General features: G+C 34.3%; 3 protein-coding genes across 3 annotated transcripts; 2 read left to right on the top strand and 1 right to left on the bottom strand.

Annotated features, from left to right (window-relative positions):
- Nucleotides 1–1,148: 1,148 nt before the first annotated feature.
- Nucleotides 1,149–2,316, top strand: LOC130724096 (WUSCHEL-related homeobox 7-like). The gene is made up of 2 exons (XM_057575271.1): nt 1,149–1,545; nt 1,972–2,316. Exons 1-2 carry the CDS (start codon nt 1,212–1,214, stop codon nt 2,172–2,174), a joined length of 537 nt encoding a protein of 178 aa, XP_057431254.1. The 5' UTR covers nt 1,149–1,211; the 3' UTR covers nt 2,175–2,316.
- Nucleotides 2,317–4,788: 2,472 nt separating this feature from the next.
- Nucleotides 4,789–9,153, top strand: LOC130724420 (26S proteasome non-ATPase regulatory subunit 7 homolog A-like). The gene is made up of 10 exons (XM_057575644.1): nt 4,789–5,100; nt 6,218–6,310; nt 6,406–6,487; nt 6,787–6,883; nt 7,039–7,114; nt 7,257–7,315; nt 7,458–7,580; nt 8,276–8,333; nt 8,417–8,502; nt 8,773–9,153. The coding sequence occupies exons 1-10, from the start codon at nt 4,914–4,916 to the stop codon at nt 8,839–8,841; spliced, it is 930 nt and encodes a 309-aa protein (XP_057431627.1). The 5' UTR covers nt 4,789–4,913; the 3' UTR covers nt 8,842–9,153.
- A 6,398-nt stretch (nt 9,154–15,551) lies between these two features.
- LOC130722796 (uncharacterized acetyltransferase At3g50280-like) lies at nt 15,552–17,133 on the bottom strand. Its single transcript, XM_057573643.1, has one exon. It carries the CDS (start codon nt 17,085–17,087, stop codon nt 15,663–15,665), a length of 1,425 nt encoding a protein of 474 aa, XP_057429626.1. The 5' UTR covers nt 17,088–17,133; the 3' UTR covers nt 15,552–15,662.
- Nucleotides 17,134–20,907: the final 3,774 nt, after the last annotated feature.

Below are 20,907 nucleotides of genomic sequence, written 5' to 3'. Positions count from 1 at the left end.
GTGTAAAAATCAACATTGACATAAACTAATTTCTCTCATAATCACTTAAAATGAATGTGTTTCATACATGATTGCTTGAATGCCTTATGTTTCCATGTAATAAATTTTTAAAATTTGTAATTTAGTCCTAATATTTTAAACTAAAGACTATATGATATTAAACTTTTTCATTTTAAAAGGATACCGAAACAACGCATGTCGTTCATATAATTGATACATACATAAATTAGAGTTTTTTTTATGGAAATAAATTAGAGCTCAACACTTCAACATAACATAAATGAATAAGTGGTATATTTTAAAACATAATATATCCAAATGTTACTTTCATATAGTACAAAACTTTGTGTTAAATGCCCACTGTACACTTTACTGAAAAACAGAGTGTTATGTCTAACTAAGCAGAACAGAAGAACTAGAGAAATAAAAAATTGAACCATATTCCTATAGTATAATGAGCTACGTGTAGTTTAACAAATATCATTGAAACATACACATTGTCTGCTCCAAGACCAAAACGTTGAATAGTGGCTGCTTTTACGCATGTCTTTATCTTTTCCATTTCTTTATTAGCACAAAAAACCAGGCCAAATCAAAACCGATCAAACCGCATTATACAGTTTCAAATCACACACACACACACATATTCCCTAAATTCAAAGAAAACAGAAAGATGAAATTATAAAAATAATTTAACACTCTTTCTTTCTGTATTGGTAAAAATTCATGTAACATTTAGTAAATTAGATAGTTCATACTTTCAATTTCGTGAAATCTAAATAAATTTTAACCAACAAAAGTATGGTAGAAATAGAGTACCAAAGAAAGTGTTGTTAGCACAACTTTTATAAAAAATTGAGTTGTCTAATTGATCATAGGTAAAATTTGCGTTAGATCAGTAAACTAATGATATTTAGAAAACTTATATTTTATCACTTATCTTAAATATTATTGATTTACTTTATTTAGAATAAGGTGATTTAAATCAAAGTTTGCTAAATTTATTTAGACAACAACCAATAAAAAATACAGGGGTTGATCCGTGATGCCCTCAAAAGCAATCCAAAAAAGAAGAGAGAAAAAGACAAAGATTTTGGCACTAGATTATTCAGCTTTATGCTACTATAAATGCACACAGACTCAGATCTTTCTGGCTCAGAAGCTCAGAGCCTAAAGTTTTCAGTTCAGAGGGCACAAAAAATCATTGCAATATGGACGAGAATAACATGTCAGGGTTTTGTATTAGAGGTGGTAGTGGTGGCAATAGTGGTACCAAGTGTGGGCGTTGGAATCCCACTACGGAACAGGTTAAGGTTCTGACTGAACTGTTCAGTTCTGGGCTTCGTACACCCAGCACTGATCAGATTCAGAAGATCTCTACTCAGTTGAGTTTTTATGGGAAGATAGAGAGCAAGAATGTGTTCTATTGGTTTCAGAATCACAAGGCCAGGGAGAGACAGAAGCGGCGCAAGGTCACCTTTGATGACAAGGATTTCAATGTGATTCTTAGAGAAAATTCCATGTCCAAGAATTCTTCTAAACAAAGTAAGTACTATGCGATCATATATATATGTATAAACATTTTGTGGATGTTTGATAATATTTCTACATTTCACATTTCAACATGTTTTGTAGAAAATTACAATGGACATAAGAAATAACTTCTTTTAACTTTTTTAATTTTTCATCATGATTTTGACTTCACTGTGATTTTTCATTGTGTAATCAAATATGCACCAAAAATCAATTATGAGGATAAATTTCAGTGAGTGTCTGCTCTAATTGATTCTTAGAAAAACTTACTGAGTTTTCATAGCATGTTTAAATCAACATTTTTTCATCAAAGTCAACTTTGAAACCTATAAACTTCTCTCTGTCATTGATTAATCTTGCTTCGGAATCAATTGTAGAAGAGTTTTCAAATATGTACTCAAACACAACTAATAGAGATCTTTTTTCCTTTTTGTGCAGATTATGCACAGTTCTATCAGGTTACAGAGCCAGAGAGGGTGATTGAGACTCTTCAACTCTTCCCTTTGAACTCCTTTGGTGAATCAGAATCAAAGAATTTGAGGGTCCATGCAAATGAATGCAGGGACAGTGCAATGTTTTCATACTTGATGGGTGAACAAATGGATCATCCACCATTAGATCTTCGCTTGAGTTCTCTGTAAACATGGGGAGTGATCCATTTTGGGGTGAGAAAGGAGAGGGTGTGTTCTTTCAATAAAGAAAGCTAAAAAAGAAAAATAAAAAGGATGTATCTTGAAATTAATAGTTGTCTAGTGATCACTGATTAGTTTAGTTCCTTCTAAATATTGGAAAATGGAAATGCTTGGACATTCTCCTCTGCATACTCGTCCAACTTGGTTTGGTTTCTCTGTGGGTATGCTCTGTTGGATTATCCTTACATGTTTTGAATGCTTGGGATTCTAACTTCACACCCTCCCATGAAAGATGTCACCTTGAAATGCAGAAATGATACCATAAATACTACTGACATAAGGTTATAAATTACTCGCATGCCTCGGGTCTGCTCATCTTTGACGACTATCATCAACCATTTTAGAAGTGTCATTCATCCTTGTCATCTAAACTTAGACCAAATTATTGTTTAAGAAATGGAGAAGGATCATTTGTTAAGACCAGCAGGATCACTCTGATTCGCATGCAAGGGTGCTAAGGCAAAACAAAAATAGTCAATTAAGGAATTACTTGACCAGCTAACCATAATTATTGTGTTAACAACATGGAAAATCAAGGCAGAATTAGAGAGGTCATAGGTTCACAATAAAGATATAATTGATTTAGCGTCAAAAATTAGTGTTCGTCCTAGCCCTAATGTTAATATTGACATTTTAGTGTATGTTATTCCGACGCAAAACATAAAAAAAAGTACTTCATTTTAGCCTCACCCAAACTAATGTCATTTAGTGTTGGCTTACTGTAAATTAGTGTTGATGGCGGCGGATGCCAAAATAACCGGCTAACGAAGCGTCTGCCCGCCATTAGTTAGCGACGGTTTATGGCTGACGCTATATTCACTGACCAAATTAGCAACAGTTTGTGACCATGTAATGTCAACTGGGTCTCGCCTAACTCGTGGTTTCGAAGGCTAGCGTTGGCCTAGCCGACGCTAAACTTTATTGATTTCTACTTCATTTTCTTAATAACCCCTTCTCTCTGCAACTCCCTCAAAATCTCGCACTCACTCCCTCCTCCTCTTCACCCTCATCTTCTCCCTCAGTCTCTCCCTCTACCACTGTCCTCCTCATTTGCCACCTTGATCCTCGCCCTCTCCCTCAGCTCGTCCCTCCTCCTCTACCGCCCTCACCTTCACTCACTCCATATATATGCATCTTCCTTCTCCCTTTGCCACCCTACTATTCGTCTTCCACCATCACCCTCTCCATTGGCCTTTTTCTCCTCGTTAACCTTTCCCTCGGCATCACCCTCTCTCACCCTCTCCCTCAGTCGTCTGGTCCTCCTCCCTCCGCTACCCGATTTCATTATCGCATTACCTCCCCAATGTCGCTCTACCATGTGATGCGCCACTCTCGCTCTATAAATGTCCTGCATGTCGTGTTGTGTCTAGAGCCTTTGTCGTTATTAGTCAACATTTGGTCTCCAACCCTATTTAGTTTGGGAGCTCCCACAATTCGTACTCAACCTTTGATCTGCAAACCTGTTTGATCAGGTTCTACATTGTTCTTTGTTGTGTTGTTGGTTCTATTGGGTTCCCCACATTAATTATTTGATGAAATGAAACAACTCTAGGGTGACATTCCTTGCTGATAGATTTCGTAGATCTTTCTTTAAACTCAGCAAGATCGCGGGGTAGTCGACCGACTAGAGATAGTGCAAATATGGATCATGATTTAAGGGATTCCACTACCATATGCAATATAGTTTGATGAGTCAAATTAGACTTTAAAGAGAAATTGTAATAGAACTTAGAGAGAAAAGTGCAGAGATATTCGTTGTCCGCCTGGGTGATGCGGGCCAAGGAATGGGGTGTCCTTGGAAGATTTTTGTTATTGATGCAATGGTGGATAAACTAGGTGGAGTGGTCACCCTAGTTAGTAACAGACTGGGCGCCGGAAGTAGAATCATGTAAGCACAACTTTCCTCAACACTCGAGGAATAACTCGACACATGATCGCTCGAGGGGATCCAAGGCTACTCATCTCTCTCTCTCAAAGGCGTTGAGATGTTCACGTGGGTTAGTTACTCATGTGTAGAGCTCAACTACAATGGCTTTTGGAATTCACCCAATAGTTGTACAACTGCCAAGGGTAGGGATGTTCATCATCCTCTCTTCAAGGTGCGGAATATCTGTTAGTCCCCATGTATGAGTGACTGGCGAGGCTCAACTCAAATTGGGGTTACCAGCGAGGATTTCCATGCGAATTCCTTGATTTTGGGGTGGGCACATTTATGCTAACTTCGAGATGTTGCTTCTGGAAGGTTGTGGAATCCACTAGGACAAGTATAAAGGTTATGCTGGGATGGCTGCATCAACTTGCAAAAATTAGGTCAGTAGGTAGTGTGTACTTGAGGATATATTGATATGCAAGAGATATTATCCATAATAAGAGATATACCTCATCTAGGAATCATTTTTCTGATATACGTAGGATGCTAATAATATTGGGATAAAGTTTTGGGCTTATCATTTTATTCTTATAAAAATGTTCTACCTTGTTGGGCCTTATATTGAACACCGAGGCCTGGGCCGCTAAAATAACTTGATCTGCGACGTCTCGTGTTCGTGTCCAACACGAAAAGAGAATAGAAGAGCGGTGAAGCAGAGTGAGAGAGAGAGAGAAATAGAGAATTGAATTGAGAAAGAAGCAAAGTGTGTTTGTTTGTTCAGTTGAATAGTTGATAATCTCTGAGGGGAAACTGCAACAATGGATGTGATAAAGACTCAGCAAGTATCATCTCGACCGATCGAGAAGGTGGTGGTTCACCCGCTAGTGCTTCTGAGCATCGTCGACAACTACAACAGAGTCGCCAAGGACACACGGAAGCGCGTCGTCGGCGTCTTGCTCGGTTCCACTTTCAAAGGCACCGTCGACGTTTCCAACAGCTACGCCGGTTCGGATCTTCTTTTCCTTCCCTAAACCACCACCGCTTTATGTTTTGTTTGTTTATTTCAGTTATTAATGGCAATGCACTGTGGTTTTGTGCCCTAAATTGGATAGAATTGTGTTCGTTCGAATTGAGCTGGATAGGGCTTTCTTTGAGTTAGTGATTCAGAGTGAACTCACCAGATTTCTGATTTAGGAGTATTATTATGTGTGTAACTTTCAATATTTGATGTGATTGTGATGTGATAATCATTACTTGCTTATGCTTGACATACTGATACTATACTCTCATGTTGATTGATTCATGTAATGCAAATAGGTTTAAGAAGTTTTTGAGTTAGGGATTAGTATGAGAGATGGCTCAATTCACCTTGACTTATTTGTGAAGAATCTTGGATTTTAAGTTCTTAAATAGATGAGTTTTGTGTGACGGTCGAAAACTTGTAAGTGCTATTTTTGATTTCATTTGTGATATCTATGGTGTCAAAAGAATTCTGACTAAGTGGTTACTGAAGTTGTGACTTTTTAATAAGTTAGCATGTTTGTTATATGGTATGTCCAAGGGATAATCTTGATGTTTCCCATTACACGACTTGCTTGACTCTATGTTGGACATCCTATTGAATTGAATGTGTAAGATCATTACTTTGGATGAAGATTTTGTTCACATGGTTTCTTTCAAATTTTAGATATATCATCAGCTATTAGGTTTTAGTGTGAGATGCCTCAATTCCACCTTGACTTATTTGTGAAGATCTTAGCTTTTAAGTTTTTCATAGATTAGTTTTGTGTGATGGCTGATGTGTTATTTAAGCTTTCATTTTGTGATATCTATCATATCAATATAGTTCTAACAGACAGCTTACCAAAGTTGTGACTTTTTATTAAATTAGGATGTTTATTATATGGTATGTTTGAGGGATAACCTCCAGTTTCCTGTGACACTAGTTGTTCCTCTCTATGTTAGGCATCCTATTGAATTGAATGTATAAGATCATTACTTCAGATGTAGATTTTGTTCACATGGTATTTCTGTGCATATTTTAGAAATATCATAAGCTTTTAGTTTTAGCTGAATTGTCTGTCTCTTACTAATTGGTTAACTAATCTGTCACACCCCACAGTTCCCTTTGAAGAAGATGACAAGGATCCAAGCATCTGGTTTCTTGACCATAATTACCATGAATCAATGTTCTCCATGTTTAAGAGAATAAATGGTATGAGTTACCATAACAAAAATTCTTTTGTTATTCTTATTTTCTTTCTTTAGAATATTCAATCTAATCAGACATGGATATTTTTTTGTTCACAGCTAAGGAGCATGTCGTCGGGTGGTATAGCACTGGTCCAAAACTGCGTGAAAATGACCTTGACATTCATGGACTATTCAATGAGTATGTTTATTGAACTGAAATCCTGTGTAGAATGACATTTGACTACCTTGACATTTTTACTTCATCAAAGCATTAATTTATTCCCAAATATTTTTTTTCCTTAAATGATTTTTGGGACTTATAGATTCTTTACCCCTTTATCCTCATTAGTATAATTTTCATGATTTGATTGAAACTTTATAAGACATTTTATATGTTGCTCTCATACTCTGCCTCTTTACTGGCTTACTGTCTTCATCTGTGCTTTTGTTTTACCTATTAATCTTTCCCCAAATTGATCATTCTTAAAACCCTCGCAGCTATGTACCAAATCCTGTTTTGGTTATAATTGATGTTGAACCTAAGGAGTTGGGAATTCCAACAAAAGCATACTATGCTGTGGAAGAGGTTAAAGAGGTAATACTTAAATCCTTTATATCTTTGATAAAATTGTACACAGTATTATTGCAAAAGTGATTCTGTTCTCTGTGATAGTGGGAGGGTAGCTAGTATTTGCTTGTCACTTAATCAGTAGGCATAGGAACTGACAGATAGTTTTTTTCTGAATACAGAATGCTACCCAGAAAAGCCAAAAGGTCTTTGTGCATGTGCAATCAGAAATTGCTGCTCATGAAGTTGAGGAGATAGGTATGCCATTGAAAGTAAAACTGCTGCAATTTTTCTATGCTTCATTTCTCTTTTCTTTGTTATCACTGATACTTTTTCAATTTCATCCACACAGTTGCCTAAACAATTTCTACTGTTTCACATTTTTCTCACCCTTGTGCAGGAGTGGAGCACTTGCTTAGGGATGTGAAGGATACAACCATTAGCACCCTTGCAACAGAGGTTTTCTCCCCCTATCTTATTATTCTTTTCCCTTTATTTTTTCTTCTTTTTGGATCTATATGTTGTTTCCCCTTTAATATTTTGTGGTTCTTTTCAGCCAAATATTGAATGCATATGTTGACAATCTAGTCTTTTTACGTAGGTAAGTGCAAAACTTACAGCCTTGAAGGGTTTGGATGCAAGACTTAAAGAAATAAGGGGTTACCTTGACCTTGTTATTGATGGAAAGCTTCCACTAAACCATGAGATCTTGTACCACTTGCAGGTTTGTTTATCATTTTATTACTTACTATATAATGCTGATCCCTTGGCTTTGTCATCAATGGTTTATGGATTTAGATTCAAGTGTCTTCTGCCAATCCACATCTTTTAATTTACTTCAAAATATGATTTTAACCATGGTAGTAAGTATCGTACGATACACCGATACCATACGATAGGTTTTTGAGGTCTGGCAATACAAATAGCATGTGTGAATCGATTTCTCCGTGAATCGCACTTGAATCGTTTGTATCGTATCATGAATCGCTTGTATCATATCATGAATCGCTGAATTGCGATTTCTCCCCTGATTATTTTGAACTTTGAAGTTTATTAAGTTGTAGGATCAAAGCATAGTTTAGCAAGTATGAAAGTACTTTGCATTTGTCATGTTATTGATGATTTTGAAGGGGATGAACATCTGCACTTTGTCATCTTTCGATTAATTATATGATACATACCATATATTTTTCATTTATTTCTTATTTTCGTGTGTGTTTGTATCATACGATACATAAGACGATATGATTCATGAGTCAAAAAATAGGTCTTCAGATTCACGATTCAACTACCATGATTTTGACAACACAACTAATCAACCATGTGCGTATGGGAATAATAGAACTTGATTTTTCTTTGGTTCCTATGCCCCGCCCCATTAATGTATTTCACCATTTAATTGCTTATGGATTTTGTTAGGATGTGTTCAACCTGCTACCAAATCTCAATGTTGCTGATCTTATCAAGGCTTTTGCAGGTTAAGATTTGCAGTATGTTTTTGTATATCATGTTTTTCAGTAATGTCCTTCTAGATTGTTGATCTCTGTTCTACATGTGCAGTGAAAACCAATGATATGATGTTGGTAATATACCTATCGTCTCTCATTAGAAGTGTGATTGCACTTCACAACTTGATTAACAACAAGGTTAGATACACTATCCTGATCTTGCAACAATTATTTTCTTATTTTTCTGATTTTGGCTTTATCTTTATGGTTCATTTTTATATTATAAAAAATCAAATTTAGCAAGGTCGGATAAAACACTATGTTAGTCCTCCATTAAGTAGATTAAAGTTTAGTGAGCTGGGCATTTGAAGTGCATCATGCATGTATTTAAGCTTATCAAGTGAAAGATGTTAAATCATCACTGATTTACTGTGAATCATGACTTCCAATGTTGGAATATAATTTCAGATGCTCAACAAAGAACATGAAAGGGAAGAAGACTCGAAAACGGTACCAGTGCCAAGTGCAGCTGCGTAAGTTTGAGGGGTTGTATGTTTGCAGCACGAGTAGCCATGCAATTGAATACATGGACTGATATTGTTGCTCCTCCATCACTTTTGTTGATCTTCTTTAACTTCACTACATGGGTTAGAGAAAAACGCATAACATGGAATGATGATCCTTTATACACTCTTCCCGTTCTTTATTCTTGTATTTTATTCACTATGCAATACTCTGCTCATTTTCTTTGTTTGGTAGCTTTGTTAACAAGCATTTGAGGACTAATTATTGAAAACAAATTGATTAGGATATCAGAAATGAAATCTTTGTCACGGTTTTTTCTGTTTATCTTCTCACCTCTCGACCGAGTAACCGTTTAGATGGTTAACTAAAACAAGTCCTGTGGTGTAAGTTGCAACTCAGGATAAATCATACTAAATTACTAATGCCACCGTGTAATTCTGAACGAATAGAGTGAACTCTAACGGAAGGAAAGGATTTGGTCCAGCTTGAGAAAATTAATATATTGGTATCGTTATTGTACATATAAGTACATGTTTTAGACTTTTAGTTATAAATTGGTTAAATTTTAAATTGCTAACTTTTAGACGTCAGTCTAATGCTTTCTTGCTTTTATTTTTTTGGAATAATGTAAACAAAATTAATTCGGAAAAAGGGGTATAGAAAAGAAATTTAGGATTTCTTTGAGTGTAAAATATTTTTTTGTAAGTGACATTTGGTATCCATAAATCATTTTGAAGTTTTACCAAAACTCATTTTGAGGGAGAAAAATTGCTTTCAAAGATTATTTTTCCATCCCAGACTTCTACGGGAGACGGCAGTGGGTAATTTTTCGTAATGGACGAAAGCCTGATGAAGCATTGTCACGTGGAGGTAAAAGGCCTACGGGTCGTGAACTTCTTTTCTAGAAGAAGCAATGACGGTATTCGGGAATAAGCATCGGCTAACTCTGTACCAACATTGAAAGAATCAAACTTGTTTGTTGATAGATCGGAAGGCGCCAACTAGTTTGTTATGTGATGGATTAAAATGTGATGAGTCTATCATCTTTATTTGGAAAATAATATGTCCACACTTATATGTCACGTCCACCTAAGATGATTATGAAGAGAAATGAAAGAAACGAGTGATATAATATAAAATGTGACAAGAAAAGAAGAAAAATTAGTGAAAATGAGATAGTATAGAAAGTGAAGTGTGAATGTATAATAACTCTATTTATTACATTTTACAAGTCATAATGCTAGTGCATTGGACGAATTTATTTACAATTAATATTTATAATAATAATTTTACTTAAATTATATTTTCAAATTTGTTTTTTACTTAAATTATATTAAATTTATTATTATTATTTTTATATTTACTAAATACGTTTAAGAAATGAATTGCAATTGTAAATGTATTAAAATAAATGCAATGTACTGAGATATTTTAATTTAATAAATTCGTTTAATTTAAATAATGTTACGTAGTATACTCTACATTTTTCCTTTTCTGATGTACCAAAAAGTATACTCAACATTTTCAAAAGGTATATTTTTTGTATTAATTTTTTCTTTAATTCATAAATAATATATAAAATTTTAATATTAAATATTTAAATTTTATTTGAGAAATTCAAATTTTTATTATTGATAGTTAATATTTTTTGGTTTGTTCTAATCAATATCAATATCAATCATCAATATATATTAGAAAAGAACAACTTCTAGCATGACGTGTCGCTCTCACAGGCCAAGTTAGTGACGTGTCGCTCCCAGATTAATTCTCACCTAATATTTTAAATGTAAGCTCTTTCTCCTTGGCCCCACTTGCCACATGTGCCCTGATTTTTCCTTACCTTATTTCTCCTTAATAAAAAAAATACATTTTTAAATTTTAGATTTGATTAGGATTTAGGTTTTTTATTTCTTGATTTTATCTTAATTTATTTTTGATTTATTTTTAGAGTATTAATTAATTTTTATGGTATTTTTATTGAATTTTCGGATTTTTAATTAATTCCGGATACTTCTAGCATGACGTGTCGCTCTCACAGGCCAAGTTAGTGACGTGTCGCTCCCAGATTAATTTTCACCTAATATTTTACATGTAAGCTCTTTCTCCTTGGCCCCACTTGCCACATGTGCCCTGATTTTTCCTTACCTTATTTCTCCTTAATAAAAAAAATACATTTTTAAATTTTAGATTTGATTAGGATTTAGGTTTTTTATTTCTTGATTTTATCTTAATTTATTTTTGATTTATTTTTAGAGTATTAATTAATTTTTATGGTATTTTTATTGAATTTTCGGATTTTTAATAAATTCCGGATTTTATGAGTTTTTATTGTGATTTGCTAGATTTTGATAGTTTTTATCTATTTTTATTTAGTACATTTTTAAATTTTAGATTTGATTAGGATTTATGTTGTTTATTTCTGTATTTTATCTTAATTTATATTATTATTTATTTTTAGAGTATTAATTATTTTTTATGGTATTTTTATTGAATTTTTGAATTTTTAATTAATTCCGGATTTTATAAGTTTTTATTGTGATTTGCTAGATTTTGATAGTTTTTATCTATATTTATTTAGTACATTTTTAAATTTTAGATTTGAATAGGATTTATGTTGTTTATTTCATGATTTTATCTTAATATAAAATCTGTGATAAGTGATTTAAATCAATAATGCATCCCATCAGCAAAAACCCTCTTAAAACCATGCATACCTCCTCTATCTCCTCCATGGAATTCATCTCCTCCATGCAATTTTCATCTCATCTCTCCACTGAACGGAACCACCACCACAAAATCGTCTCATCTCTCAACGGAACCACTTTGCCATCGACTTGCAATCGCATCCCTCCGATTTGCTGCCTTGGACTGATTGGGAAGGTTGCAGATAGAGGTTTCAAATTATTTTCTTCCTTTGCTTGCATAATATGTTATGGTTTTTTTCAATTTTATTTTACTTTACCTTTAACTTTCATTCACTCATGTTTGACTTCAAGGTCAATTTCGTTCATCACTTGCCATGATAATTTCAAATTCTTTTCTTCAGTTTTTTATTTATAGATATTCCACCAAAAGAGATTCTTTGGAAGCCATGGATGGTGAGTCCATTTTATATTCCACATGGAATTTTGCAATATTTTGATTTGTTTTTATGCTTTCTGATTCTCCTTTGTATGTGATTCTATTTTATTCGTTTTTCTTAATTTGCATCTAAAATTTGTGTCCTATGTTATAGGAGGTGAAACATTGATCTGTGTATGTTTTGATTAACCTAATCATTGTCAGTGAAGTGGATTGAGGGAGTGAAAGAATTGAGGGGAGAGAAAGGAGAAGTCGTAGATTTTTTCCTTGCAACTTTTTTATTTGGTAATTTTTTCTTTTTGCCTGCTTCTTGCACCGAGGAAATTAATTATTATTGTTGGTGCTTGCCGTTACAACTACAGAACTACATATCATGGATGAGATTTTACTGCTTATCTTTGTTCGCTCAAGCTATACTATTGAGGTTAGACTTTTAAAACTGGTGCTATCCTTTCTAATATGCTAAACGCCTAAACCAATGTTCTAACAATAAATTGATTTCCTTGGCTTCCCTGGAAACATTTGACATGAATTTATCCGTAGGTACAGAACGACAATGAGGTGCATACCTCTTTCTGACTACACTCTCTGATTCTCAGCTAGCTGAAGATGAAACATGGTTGATGACTCAAGATCTTATCTTGCTCTCATTTCAAGTAAGCCACGAAACATGTGAGACCAGTACTCATGGAGGTTTTTCTCAGTCCATTATATGTATATATTCACCAGATAAGAGATAGAGATGTGTGTTTGGTGTTGCACTACTGTGATGCATATATAGTTTTACTGACTTAGTTCATCAATTCTACATCTATCCATCATCATTACATATATTAAAAGTCACTTTTCGAAGGCAATATTAGATTTTATAATTAATCATTGTTCTACTATGGTTCAATTAATCAAACTTTAGTGTGATTGGAAGTCTTGCTTGCAGGAGTGTGTAATTATCACATTACGATTTAGTATCAGCATATGTTTTTGATTTGGTTATTGTACTTTCAACAACAGTACTACATAAAGCAAAGAGTTGTTTTAGCCGTTCAACAAATATAATGGGTCTAAGATTTCTAGAGGGTTTTCTTCCATTCATCTTCTTTAGTAGCATGTGATTAGTTTCCCCTTACAAATAGATCTGATTGGTTATGGAAACCACTGGAAGGCCATAGCCAAAAAGTGGCTTCAATTCATTCTTTGGCTTTCATATCTGTCTGCAAATTTGATTGCTATCTTTGCACTATCATAGCTAGATTGATGTTGCACATATTGCTATTATGTTTGATGGTCTTTAGTCTATCCTACTCTAACATGTCTATCAATCTCACTTCATGAGTTCTTGATTTTCTGTTACTTAGAATGCAGATACGGTTGGAAGCTACTGATTTGAAAGCAAGTTTTATTTGAATTAGCATGAGTTCATATTAATTCATGTTAAAGTTGGACAACAATTAGGAATAGCACCTAGGATTGCTGCTGATTTGGAAGCAAGTTTCATTTGATTTTTTAATTAGAAATAAATATTTTAATGATTTAAATTCAAAATGTGATACATTCTTACTTTATGAAGTGTTTTTTTATGCCAGAGAACAGACTCTGGTTGCAGTGAAAACAAAATTTGCATATGATGTTAGGTACTGTGTGGAATTTGTGAGTGTGTTTGTGGATAATTTATAAGAAAAACGGTGGTGATAGTGAGGTAGAGAAATCTAAGAGAGATTTTGATGTAAATGGAGATTTTTCTTTCTTATGAGATTGGACTTTTAACCCTTATCCACACCATTCGAAATTTCCATTACTATTATTTTCGACACTTATGTCACTGACAAATAATAATTAGGTTCTGATGTAATGTATATTCTTTGTAATGGAGAATTAAGTAGTTGTTTTTAAGAGTCTTTTATATATAACTCAGATGCAAACAGTATGCACTCAACTATCACTTGAGCACTAGAGCAAGTAAAGGGAGCATACTACGACTGCTTTACTATTCTGAATTTTTTATCGCAGAAATGCTCCGGTAAGTACAACAAGCTCAAAAGCAGAATAGCATGATGAAACTACTAGATATTATTAATGAACCAAACCTTTCAGTTCCAAACTGTCAAGACCTTCGCTAGAAATTTGTTCTAAAGTACGCCCATTAGTACTACTATAAGAGCAAAGCAACATGCTTCTTATATTGGGAGATAGACAAAAGCAGAGGTTGCCTTAGTAAGCTTTCTCACCTGGATCAACAGAAAAAGTAACTGAAACTCGATCGATGAAAGTTGGAATGACAAGGTTTACTCTTAAAGTATTCGGCAGGAGGAGGATACAAGAGATCGACCTTGAGGCAAGCAAGGTATGGTGGGTGTCATCATCTTCATCGATATTACCCACCAGATAGACTTGAGAAAAGACTTTCAGGCATCCTGAGAGTAAGGAGAAACTGGATCTAAATGTATTAGAAAGAGCCTAAAAGCTTTTATATATAGGAAGAATATTTTACATGAAAATACTTCTACATAAAAATAAATGTTAATAAGATTTCATCGAAATTTTTTTTTTGTTACAAGAAAAACATAATATAATATAGTTTGATGTTAATTTTTTACTACATCATAATATAGTCTACTTTAATTTTTTTGTACAAATTATTATAGGAGTTAAATTCTCCTACGGGAAGAAATATATTTTAACAAGAAAGTACCTTCATTAAGTATTAATTAATGTATCAAATACAATAACAAATTTCGCGGTACATTCTTTTTTTTCTAAGATTAAAATGTGTTCTGAATGCTTTATTGGTGATTCTTCATATCTATAATTTGTGTTATTGTCTTTAGGCTCATGAAGAATGTGAAACGACTTCATGTTGATATGGGTCAAACTTAGTTTATTTTATTGTGTAAAAAATGAACTTGCATAATCACGTACATAAAGAATATTTTCTCTTTTTTTCATTGTAGATTAAATCAGCTATTGTTTATTAGCCATCATTAAACCACATCCCCTAATATGTTTTGCATAATTTGAGATTTGGTTAACCAATTTTTTTATTAGTTATTCAACTGTACGAAGTTCAATCTATGCAACAAGGATTTTAATTTAAGACTTTTTGTCCACTTTACTCATCATTTCTCTCTTCTATTTCATCAATTGTTTATTATATTTTTAATGGTCAAGGTATTAATTGACCTATCAAATATAATAGATGTATTCCCCGTGCAACACGCAGGTAAAAAACACTAGTAATAGTAATTTACTAATAACCAACCAATATTATTATTAATTAATGTACGGATCAAGGTAATATGCATTTTTGTTTTTGAAAAAGGAATATGTTTTAAAAGTTAATTTTTTCATTCTTTCACTTTACTGATAATTACCATATAATTGTAGATATATTTTTTCCTTTTATATATCTTCGAGAGGAAACAATTTTGATTAGAATTTTATCATTGAAAAAGTAAGTTCATTTATTTCCTTTCAGTTTTACCAACACAATTTGCTAATTATATATATATATATATATATTTGAAATGTGCTAATTATATATTTAATTTCCTTCCATAATTTTCTTAAGGATAAAATTTTAGTATAATTCTATGTGTGCTGCTTTTATAGAACATAACACAGATTGGATAAGGGTAGTTCAGAAATAATAAAATATGAGATGTGATATTGATAGATGATAAGATGAGAGAGATGAAAATAAAAATAGGTGGAAATGAAGTTATAAAAACTGAGGTGTGATCACATATCATTACTGATTACGATTCTAATACGTGTCGTGGATAAGAAGACACGTAAAGCATGAACTCGGGATCACACTCGAGTCGTGCCATTGTTTGTGGCGCCAAAACCATCTCCAAATCCACAGCGCCGCCACCATCCTTCCCCGGAAACGCTGATATCTTCCCGTCAAACTTATTTGCTCCGCCGCTCCGAACAGCCAAGGGCCTCCCCCACCCAAAATCATTATCATACATCGGAAACCTCGGCGAGCTTCCCATTTGCACAGTCGCACCATCGTGATTCCCGAGCTCAAAGCACTTCGGCTCACGCTCCCAATTTTCCACAGCGCGGCGCACCACAGCGCTATCATACGCCTTCACGCTTTTGTTCAGCTGCTCCGCAATCCACCTTAGATCCCTACTCTCCACCTCACACGCGGAAGAACACGTGGCAACGCTCTGAATCGCGTTTCCGAAGTAACGATCACTCAACTTTGGATCCAAACGGTGCCTAATGTTCACCGCCATTCTAAACGTCGTCGTTTTCGACCCCTCCAAACACCTCGCTCGCGTCACGCACTTCCACGTCAGCGCGCATAACGATTGAAATGACGAAATCTCTGTCGTTTCGAAGGTTACGTTTCTCGAAATTGCTTCCTTGCTCGTAACCGTTTTATGTTGCGCGTCGTTGCTCAGCTTCCCCGACAACTCAACGGCTTCCCTCGACGATTCGCGGTTGTTCACTTCGGCCTTTAGGTTCTGAATGGCTTGGCGGCTAAAGCTGAAGATCCTCTCCCGGAGTGGCTCGTCGGCGTTGAACGTCACCGTGAGTTCACCTTCCGGCAGCCGGAGGGGAACCTTGGAGATTAGCATGGATTCGCGGCGGAAGTCCGGGATATTGGAGGCGCGGGTGACTCCCCGGGAAACATCGGCGAACGTGTTGAAGAAATTCCACAAGGAGGTGCCGTCGACGACGGCGTGGCTGACGGCACAACCAATGAAGATTCCGTCGGCGAGGTCGGTAACCTGGATTGCCATGACGGGGGAGGAATGGGCGGAGTGGCTGATTTTGCGGTGGAAGGGGAAGAGTTGCTTGAAGAGGTGCTGAGGGACATCAATTGGGGAGAGGAGGTCGGCGACGGTGAGATCAACGGCGGAGGCGTGGATGAAGTCCGCTCCGGCGTCGTTGCATGAGACGAAGACGTAACCGTCGGCGTCGGTAATAAACCGGCCGGCGAGTGGGGGGAAGAGGGAGAGGGTGCTAGAGAGGGAATTGATGAGGTGAGTGATGAGAGTGTCGGAGGAGATTAGTGGGGTGGTGAAGAGACAACCCTTTTGGATGTAGTGGCTTAAGAGCATGTTAAGGTCTGAGATAGAGAGCTTGAGATCTCCCATGGTGGATTTTTGGTCAGGGAAAACTGTGCAGTTTGAGAGGATAGTGAGTGCAGAAGAAGAAGACATTTTCTTTTCTTTTTTGGATTTATTACACAATGACAATCCTCTCACTTTGTTGTTTGGTTTAGTGCAAGTGAGATGACAGTGAGTGAGTCATATGTTTAAATAGGCCACCAAAGGGTGTCCTGGTTCATGCACTGATGATGTTTCAGATTTTCAGGTTGCCACTTGCCAGGCTCCTTCATTCTGTTTTTTTGGTGGAGGACTAATATGGAGAAAGAACATTGAATTTGCAAGAGTTGTATTTTCTTTTCATTTATTAGTTTTTATGACAGCAATGAATTTATATCTGTTTGAGATTTATTCTGGGCATCTCCTTAATTTAAATTGAGTAGACCTATCTGGAGAGTGACATGTTTGTTATAGAGAATCAAGTTTTTTATTACACGTGCTCTCGGATGTGATAGGGATGGATAAGATAATCATACATGAGATATGATTGTGCAATTATTTATTTCTTTAATTTTATGTTTGTTGCGTCAGCAAGGATAAGATAACACAATCATATCTCTTATCCTATCATATACGTTTGTGTAAGAGTTACTCTGAGGGATGCGCTAGGTTAAAATTATCCTGGACATGACAGTTTTCTAGTCTCTTCTAGTACTCTAATATAAATTCAATTATTCCAATATTTATATTTTATATAATTTATCATAATATTAATACTTAATATAAAAATATAAATTTAACCATATAGTTTTATTATCAATTAATAGTTTTTATTGTTAAGTTAAATTATCTAGTTACTCATAAATTTAATTAAAAATAACTAATTTATTAATAGTTAAAATATTGAATTTGTTCAGATAAAGTAGTTAAATTATCATTGTCACTTACCACTATTTATTTTAAATTATTTTTTATTTATAGTATTATAATAACAATCAATACAATAATTATTCGTTAATTGTGAAATTGACTAATTTCTTTTATCATTTACTATTATTTTTATTTTTATTTTTTGAAGTAAAAGAATTTTATTGGATAGAAAAGAACCCCATAAGCACAAACCTCTCATTAAAAAAAAACATAATCGAAACACCATATGGAAGGCCTAGCGAAAGAAAGAGCTTAATTAAAACATTTCTAAGAAAAGTCCAATAAGAAAAACCTTAAGAAGGAAGAAGATTACCACAAACTTTTGCCAGCCAAAAATTCACATTCTAAAAAACTAAACAAGAGAATAGCACAAACCAATAACAGAGTTCTAAAAACCCAACACAAGTTATGATAAGAGACTCAAACACAAGATATGAGTTATCGTATCTTGCTTTATATAACTCTCTCTATCTTAGAACATCTCCAATTTTAGTTCTTAGAGGTGAATTCTTAAGTTAAGAACAAAGAACCATGTTCTTAAGCATTGGAGATGACTGAGGTGGAGTTCTTAGTTCTTAAATAGGAACTAGTTCTTATATATATAAGAAACTTTGCTTTGTGAGTTCTTAAAAAACATTTTTCTCTCTCATCCAAATTGATTTATTACTTTATGAATTTTGTTCTATTGCTTTATGAAAATAAAAAAGTATAAATAATGTGGTGTGATGAGACCAGATGAATAGTGTTAAAAACTAAAAACTCATGGTTGAAGCAAAATCTATAAAAATTGCTTAAAAGTTGCTTAAGCACATGTGGTCGTACGGGCCATATGAATAGTGCTAAGAACTAAGAATCAATATTGAAGATGCTCTTATCTTATTCAGACCATCAAACGAGTCCTTAATTTTCTGTTTCATCTTACTTTTATTTTATCTTCTTTATCTCTTTTTCAAATCACATCATATATTTATCATATCTCTCAATTTTATCAATTCTCTGGGTGTTTCTCTCTATTAGCCTATTACACACCCAATACAACTCAATGAAGGTCGCCGGCTTTGAAAGCCATTATTCAATTTAAGAAAATAATGTTTCATTGTGATTTCAAGTGACTTAAAATCACTGATTCTTTTGACTAAACACAAACGAAATTCAAGCTAAGGGGAAAATACCCACATGCACTTTTAATCTAAACAAATTATAAAGACCGATGTATTTTGACTGTAAGCATCAAATACAAAACAAGTTTTGTAAGTTTTCTTTATGGGGTTGTCTAATTGACCCTAGGTAAAAAATGGGTGAAATAACCCAAGCCTATGTGTTCTAATAATATTATTACATGTGTCTTTTAAAAGAATCCAACTCATGTGACATATGTCATTATAAAATCCAACTCATTTCATTGTTATCTTTTTAATATTTTTATCAAATTCATTTTATTAAATAATTTATTTATACTTTGAACCCATCAATTAGGATAAACTATACAATCAACCTCATTTTCCTTTCAAAAAAAAAAAACTAAGAACCCTAATCCCAATTTTAATGTTCTGTTCCAACTTAATTAGGACCAAAAATTCCACCATTGATGGATGACCTCTTTTCACTGTCCATGTTGTTTGGTGCTTTTTTTTTCTTTTGAATGAAAATTGCACTTTTTGCAAAGGATGTGCATTCCATCCACCTCTCGATCAAAGGGCGAAGGATGCATCTGTGAAGAAGGCATGGATTGTGATTGTGAGCCATTAACGATATAGATACACTTGCTGATTACGTTACCAAGTACATGTTGTGATCTTTCCATTGATAGGCTTGGCTTCACTTCAGCCTCACATTCGATGGTTGCTCCATTTTCTGATTTATTGTCCATAATTGAATGAAAATGACACTTAGGCCATTCAACCAATGATTATCAAATTGAAACTGAAAATTCAAAATTGGGGGTTAGGGTTCTTGGGTTTTTTTGGGAAAAAGAGGTTGATTGTGTAGTTTATCCTAATTGATGTGCTCAAAGTATAAATAAATTATTTAATAAAATGAATTTGATGAAAAAAAGTGAATAATGAAATGAGTTGGATTGTATGATGACACATAATATGAGTTGTAATTTTTTAACGACACATGTAATAATATAATTGGAACACCTAGACTTGGGTTATTAAACCCATTTTTTATCTTGGGTCATTTAGACAACCCCTTTCCTTATAGGTAAATGTTAGTTGTTAGAAATATTAGTAAATTAATCTATCTTCCGGGTTTAAATTTGTTGTATGGGTCACCAAATAAGTGAGCCCATTACAACTTATTATTATATAAAAGAAAAGAAAAAAAAAGGGTATGGAAGATTGTGTGGGCGGTGACCCATGTCATGTATTAAGGGATTAATACCTTATTATTCCTATTTCCTAGTCTGCTACTGTCTTGAAAAGGTGGGAAGAATACATAGAAATTGGAGGAATTGATTAGCCTTCAAAATAGGAACGTTAGAAGGAATTAATAGCCTAACGGTCAGTAAAGAGAATTTGGCTATAAAAGGAGAATTGCAGCAAGTGCAATGACACACAAAGAGAAAAGGAATCCTTGTGAGAGAGACACAGTAGTGCATACACGAGAGAGAAAAAAGCCTCGTGTGAGGAAAGAAAATAAGGCAGGCGCTGATACAATTGAAGAGAAGAAGACACTGGTTCTTGGCAGAAGAGTGATACTGCAAAGGTGCTCTGTTTTAGATGAAATTATAGTATGTAGATCCTGTCATTGAACTGGTAATATTAGTATACTAGTGTTTTTTACCTGCGCGTTGCACGAACTGGTAATATTAGTATACTAGTGTTTTTTACCCGCGCGTTGCACGGGGAATATGTCTATTGTATTTGATATATCAATTAATACTTTGATTATTAAAAATATATTAAACAACGAATGAAATATAAGAGTCAGAATTGATGAGTAAAGTAGACATAATGACTTCTCTTCTATGCCCGATTGAGATCAAAAGGAACTGGTT

This window comes from Lotus japonicus, chromosome 6 (genome assembly GCF_012489685.1).
Source record: "Lotus japonicus ecotype B-129 chromosome 6, LjGifu_v1.2".
NCBI lineage: Eukaryota > Viridiplantae > Streptophyta > Magnoliopsida > Fabales > Fabaceae > Lotus > Lotus japonicus.
This window is presented reverse-complemented; position numbering and strand designations above follow the sequence as displayed.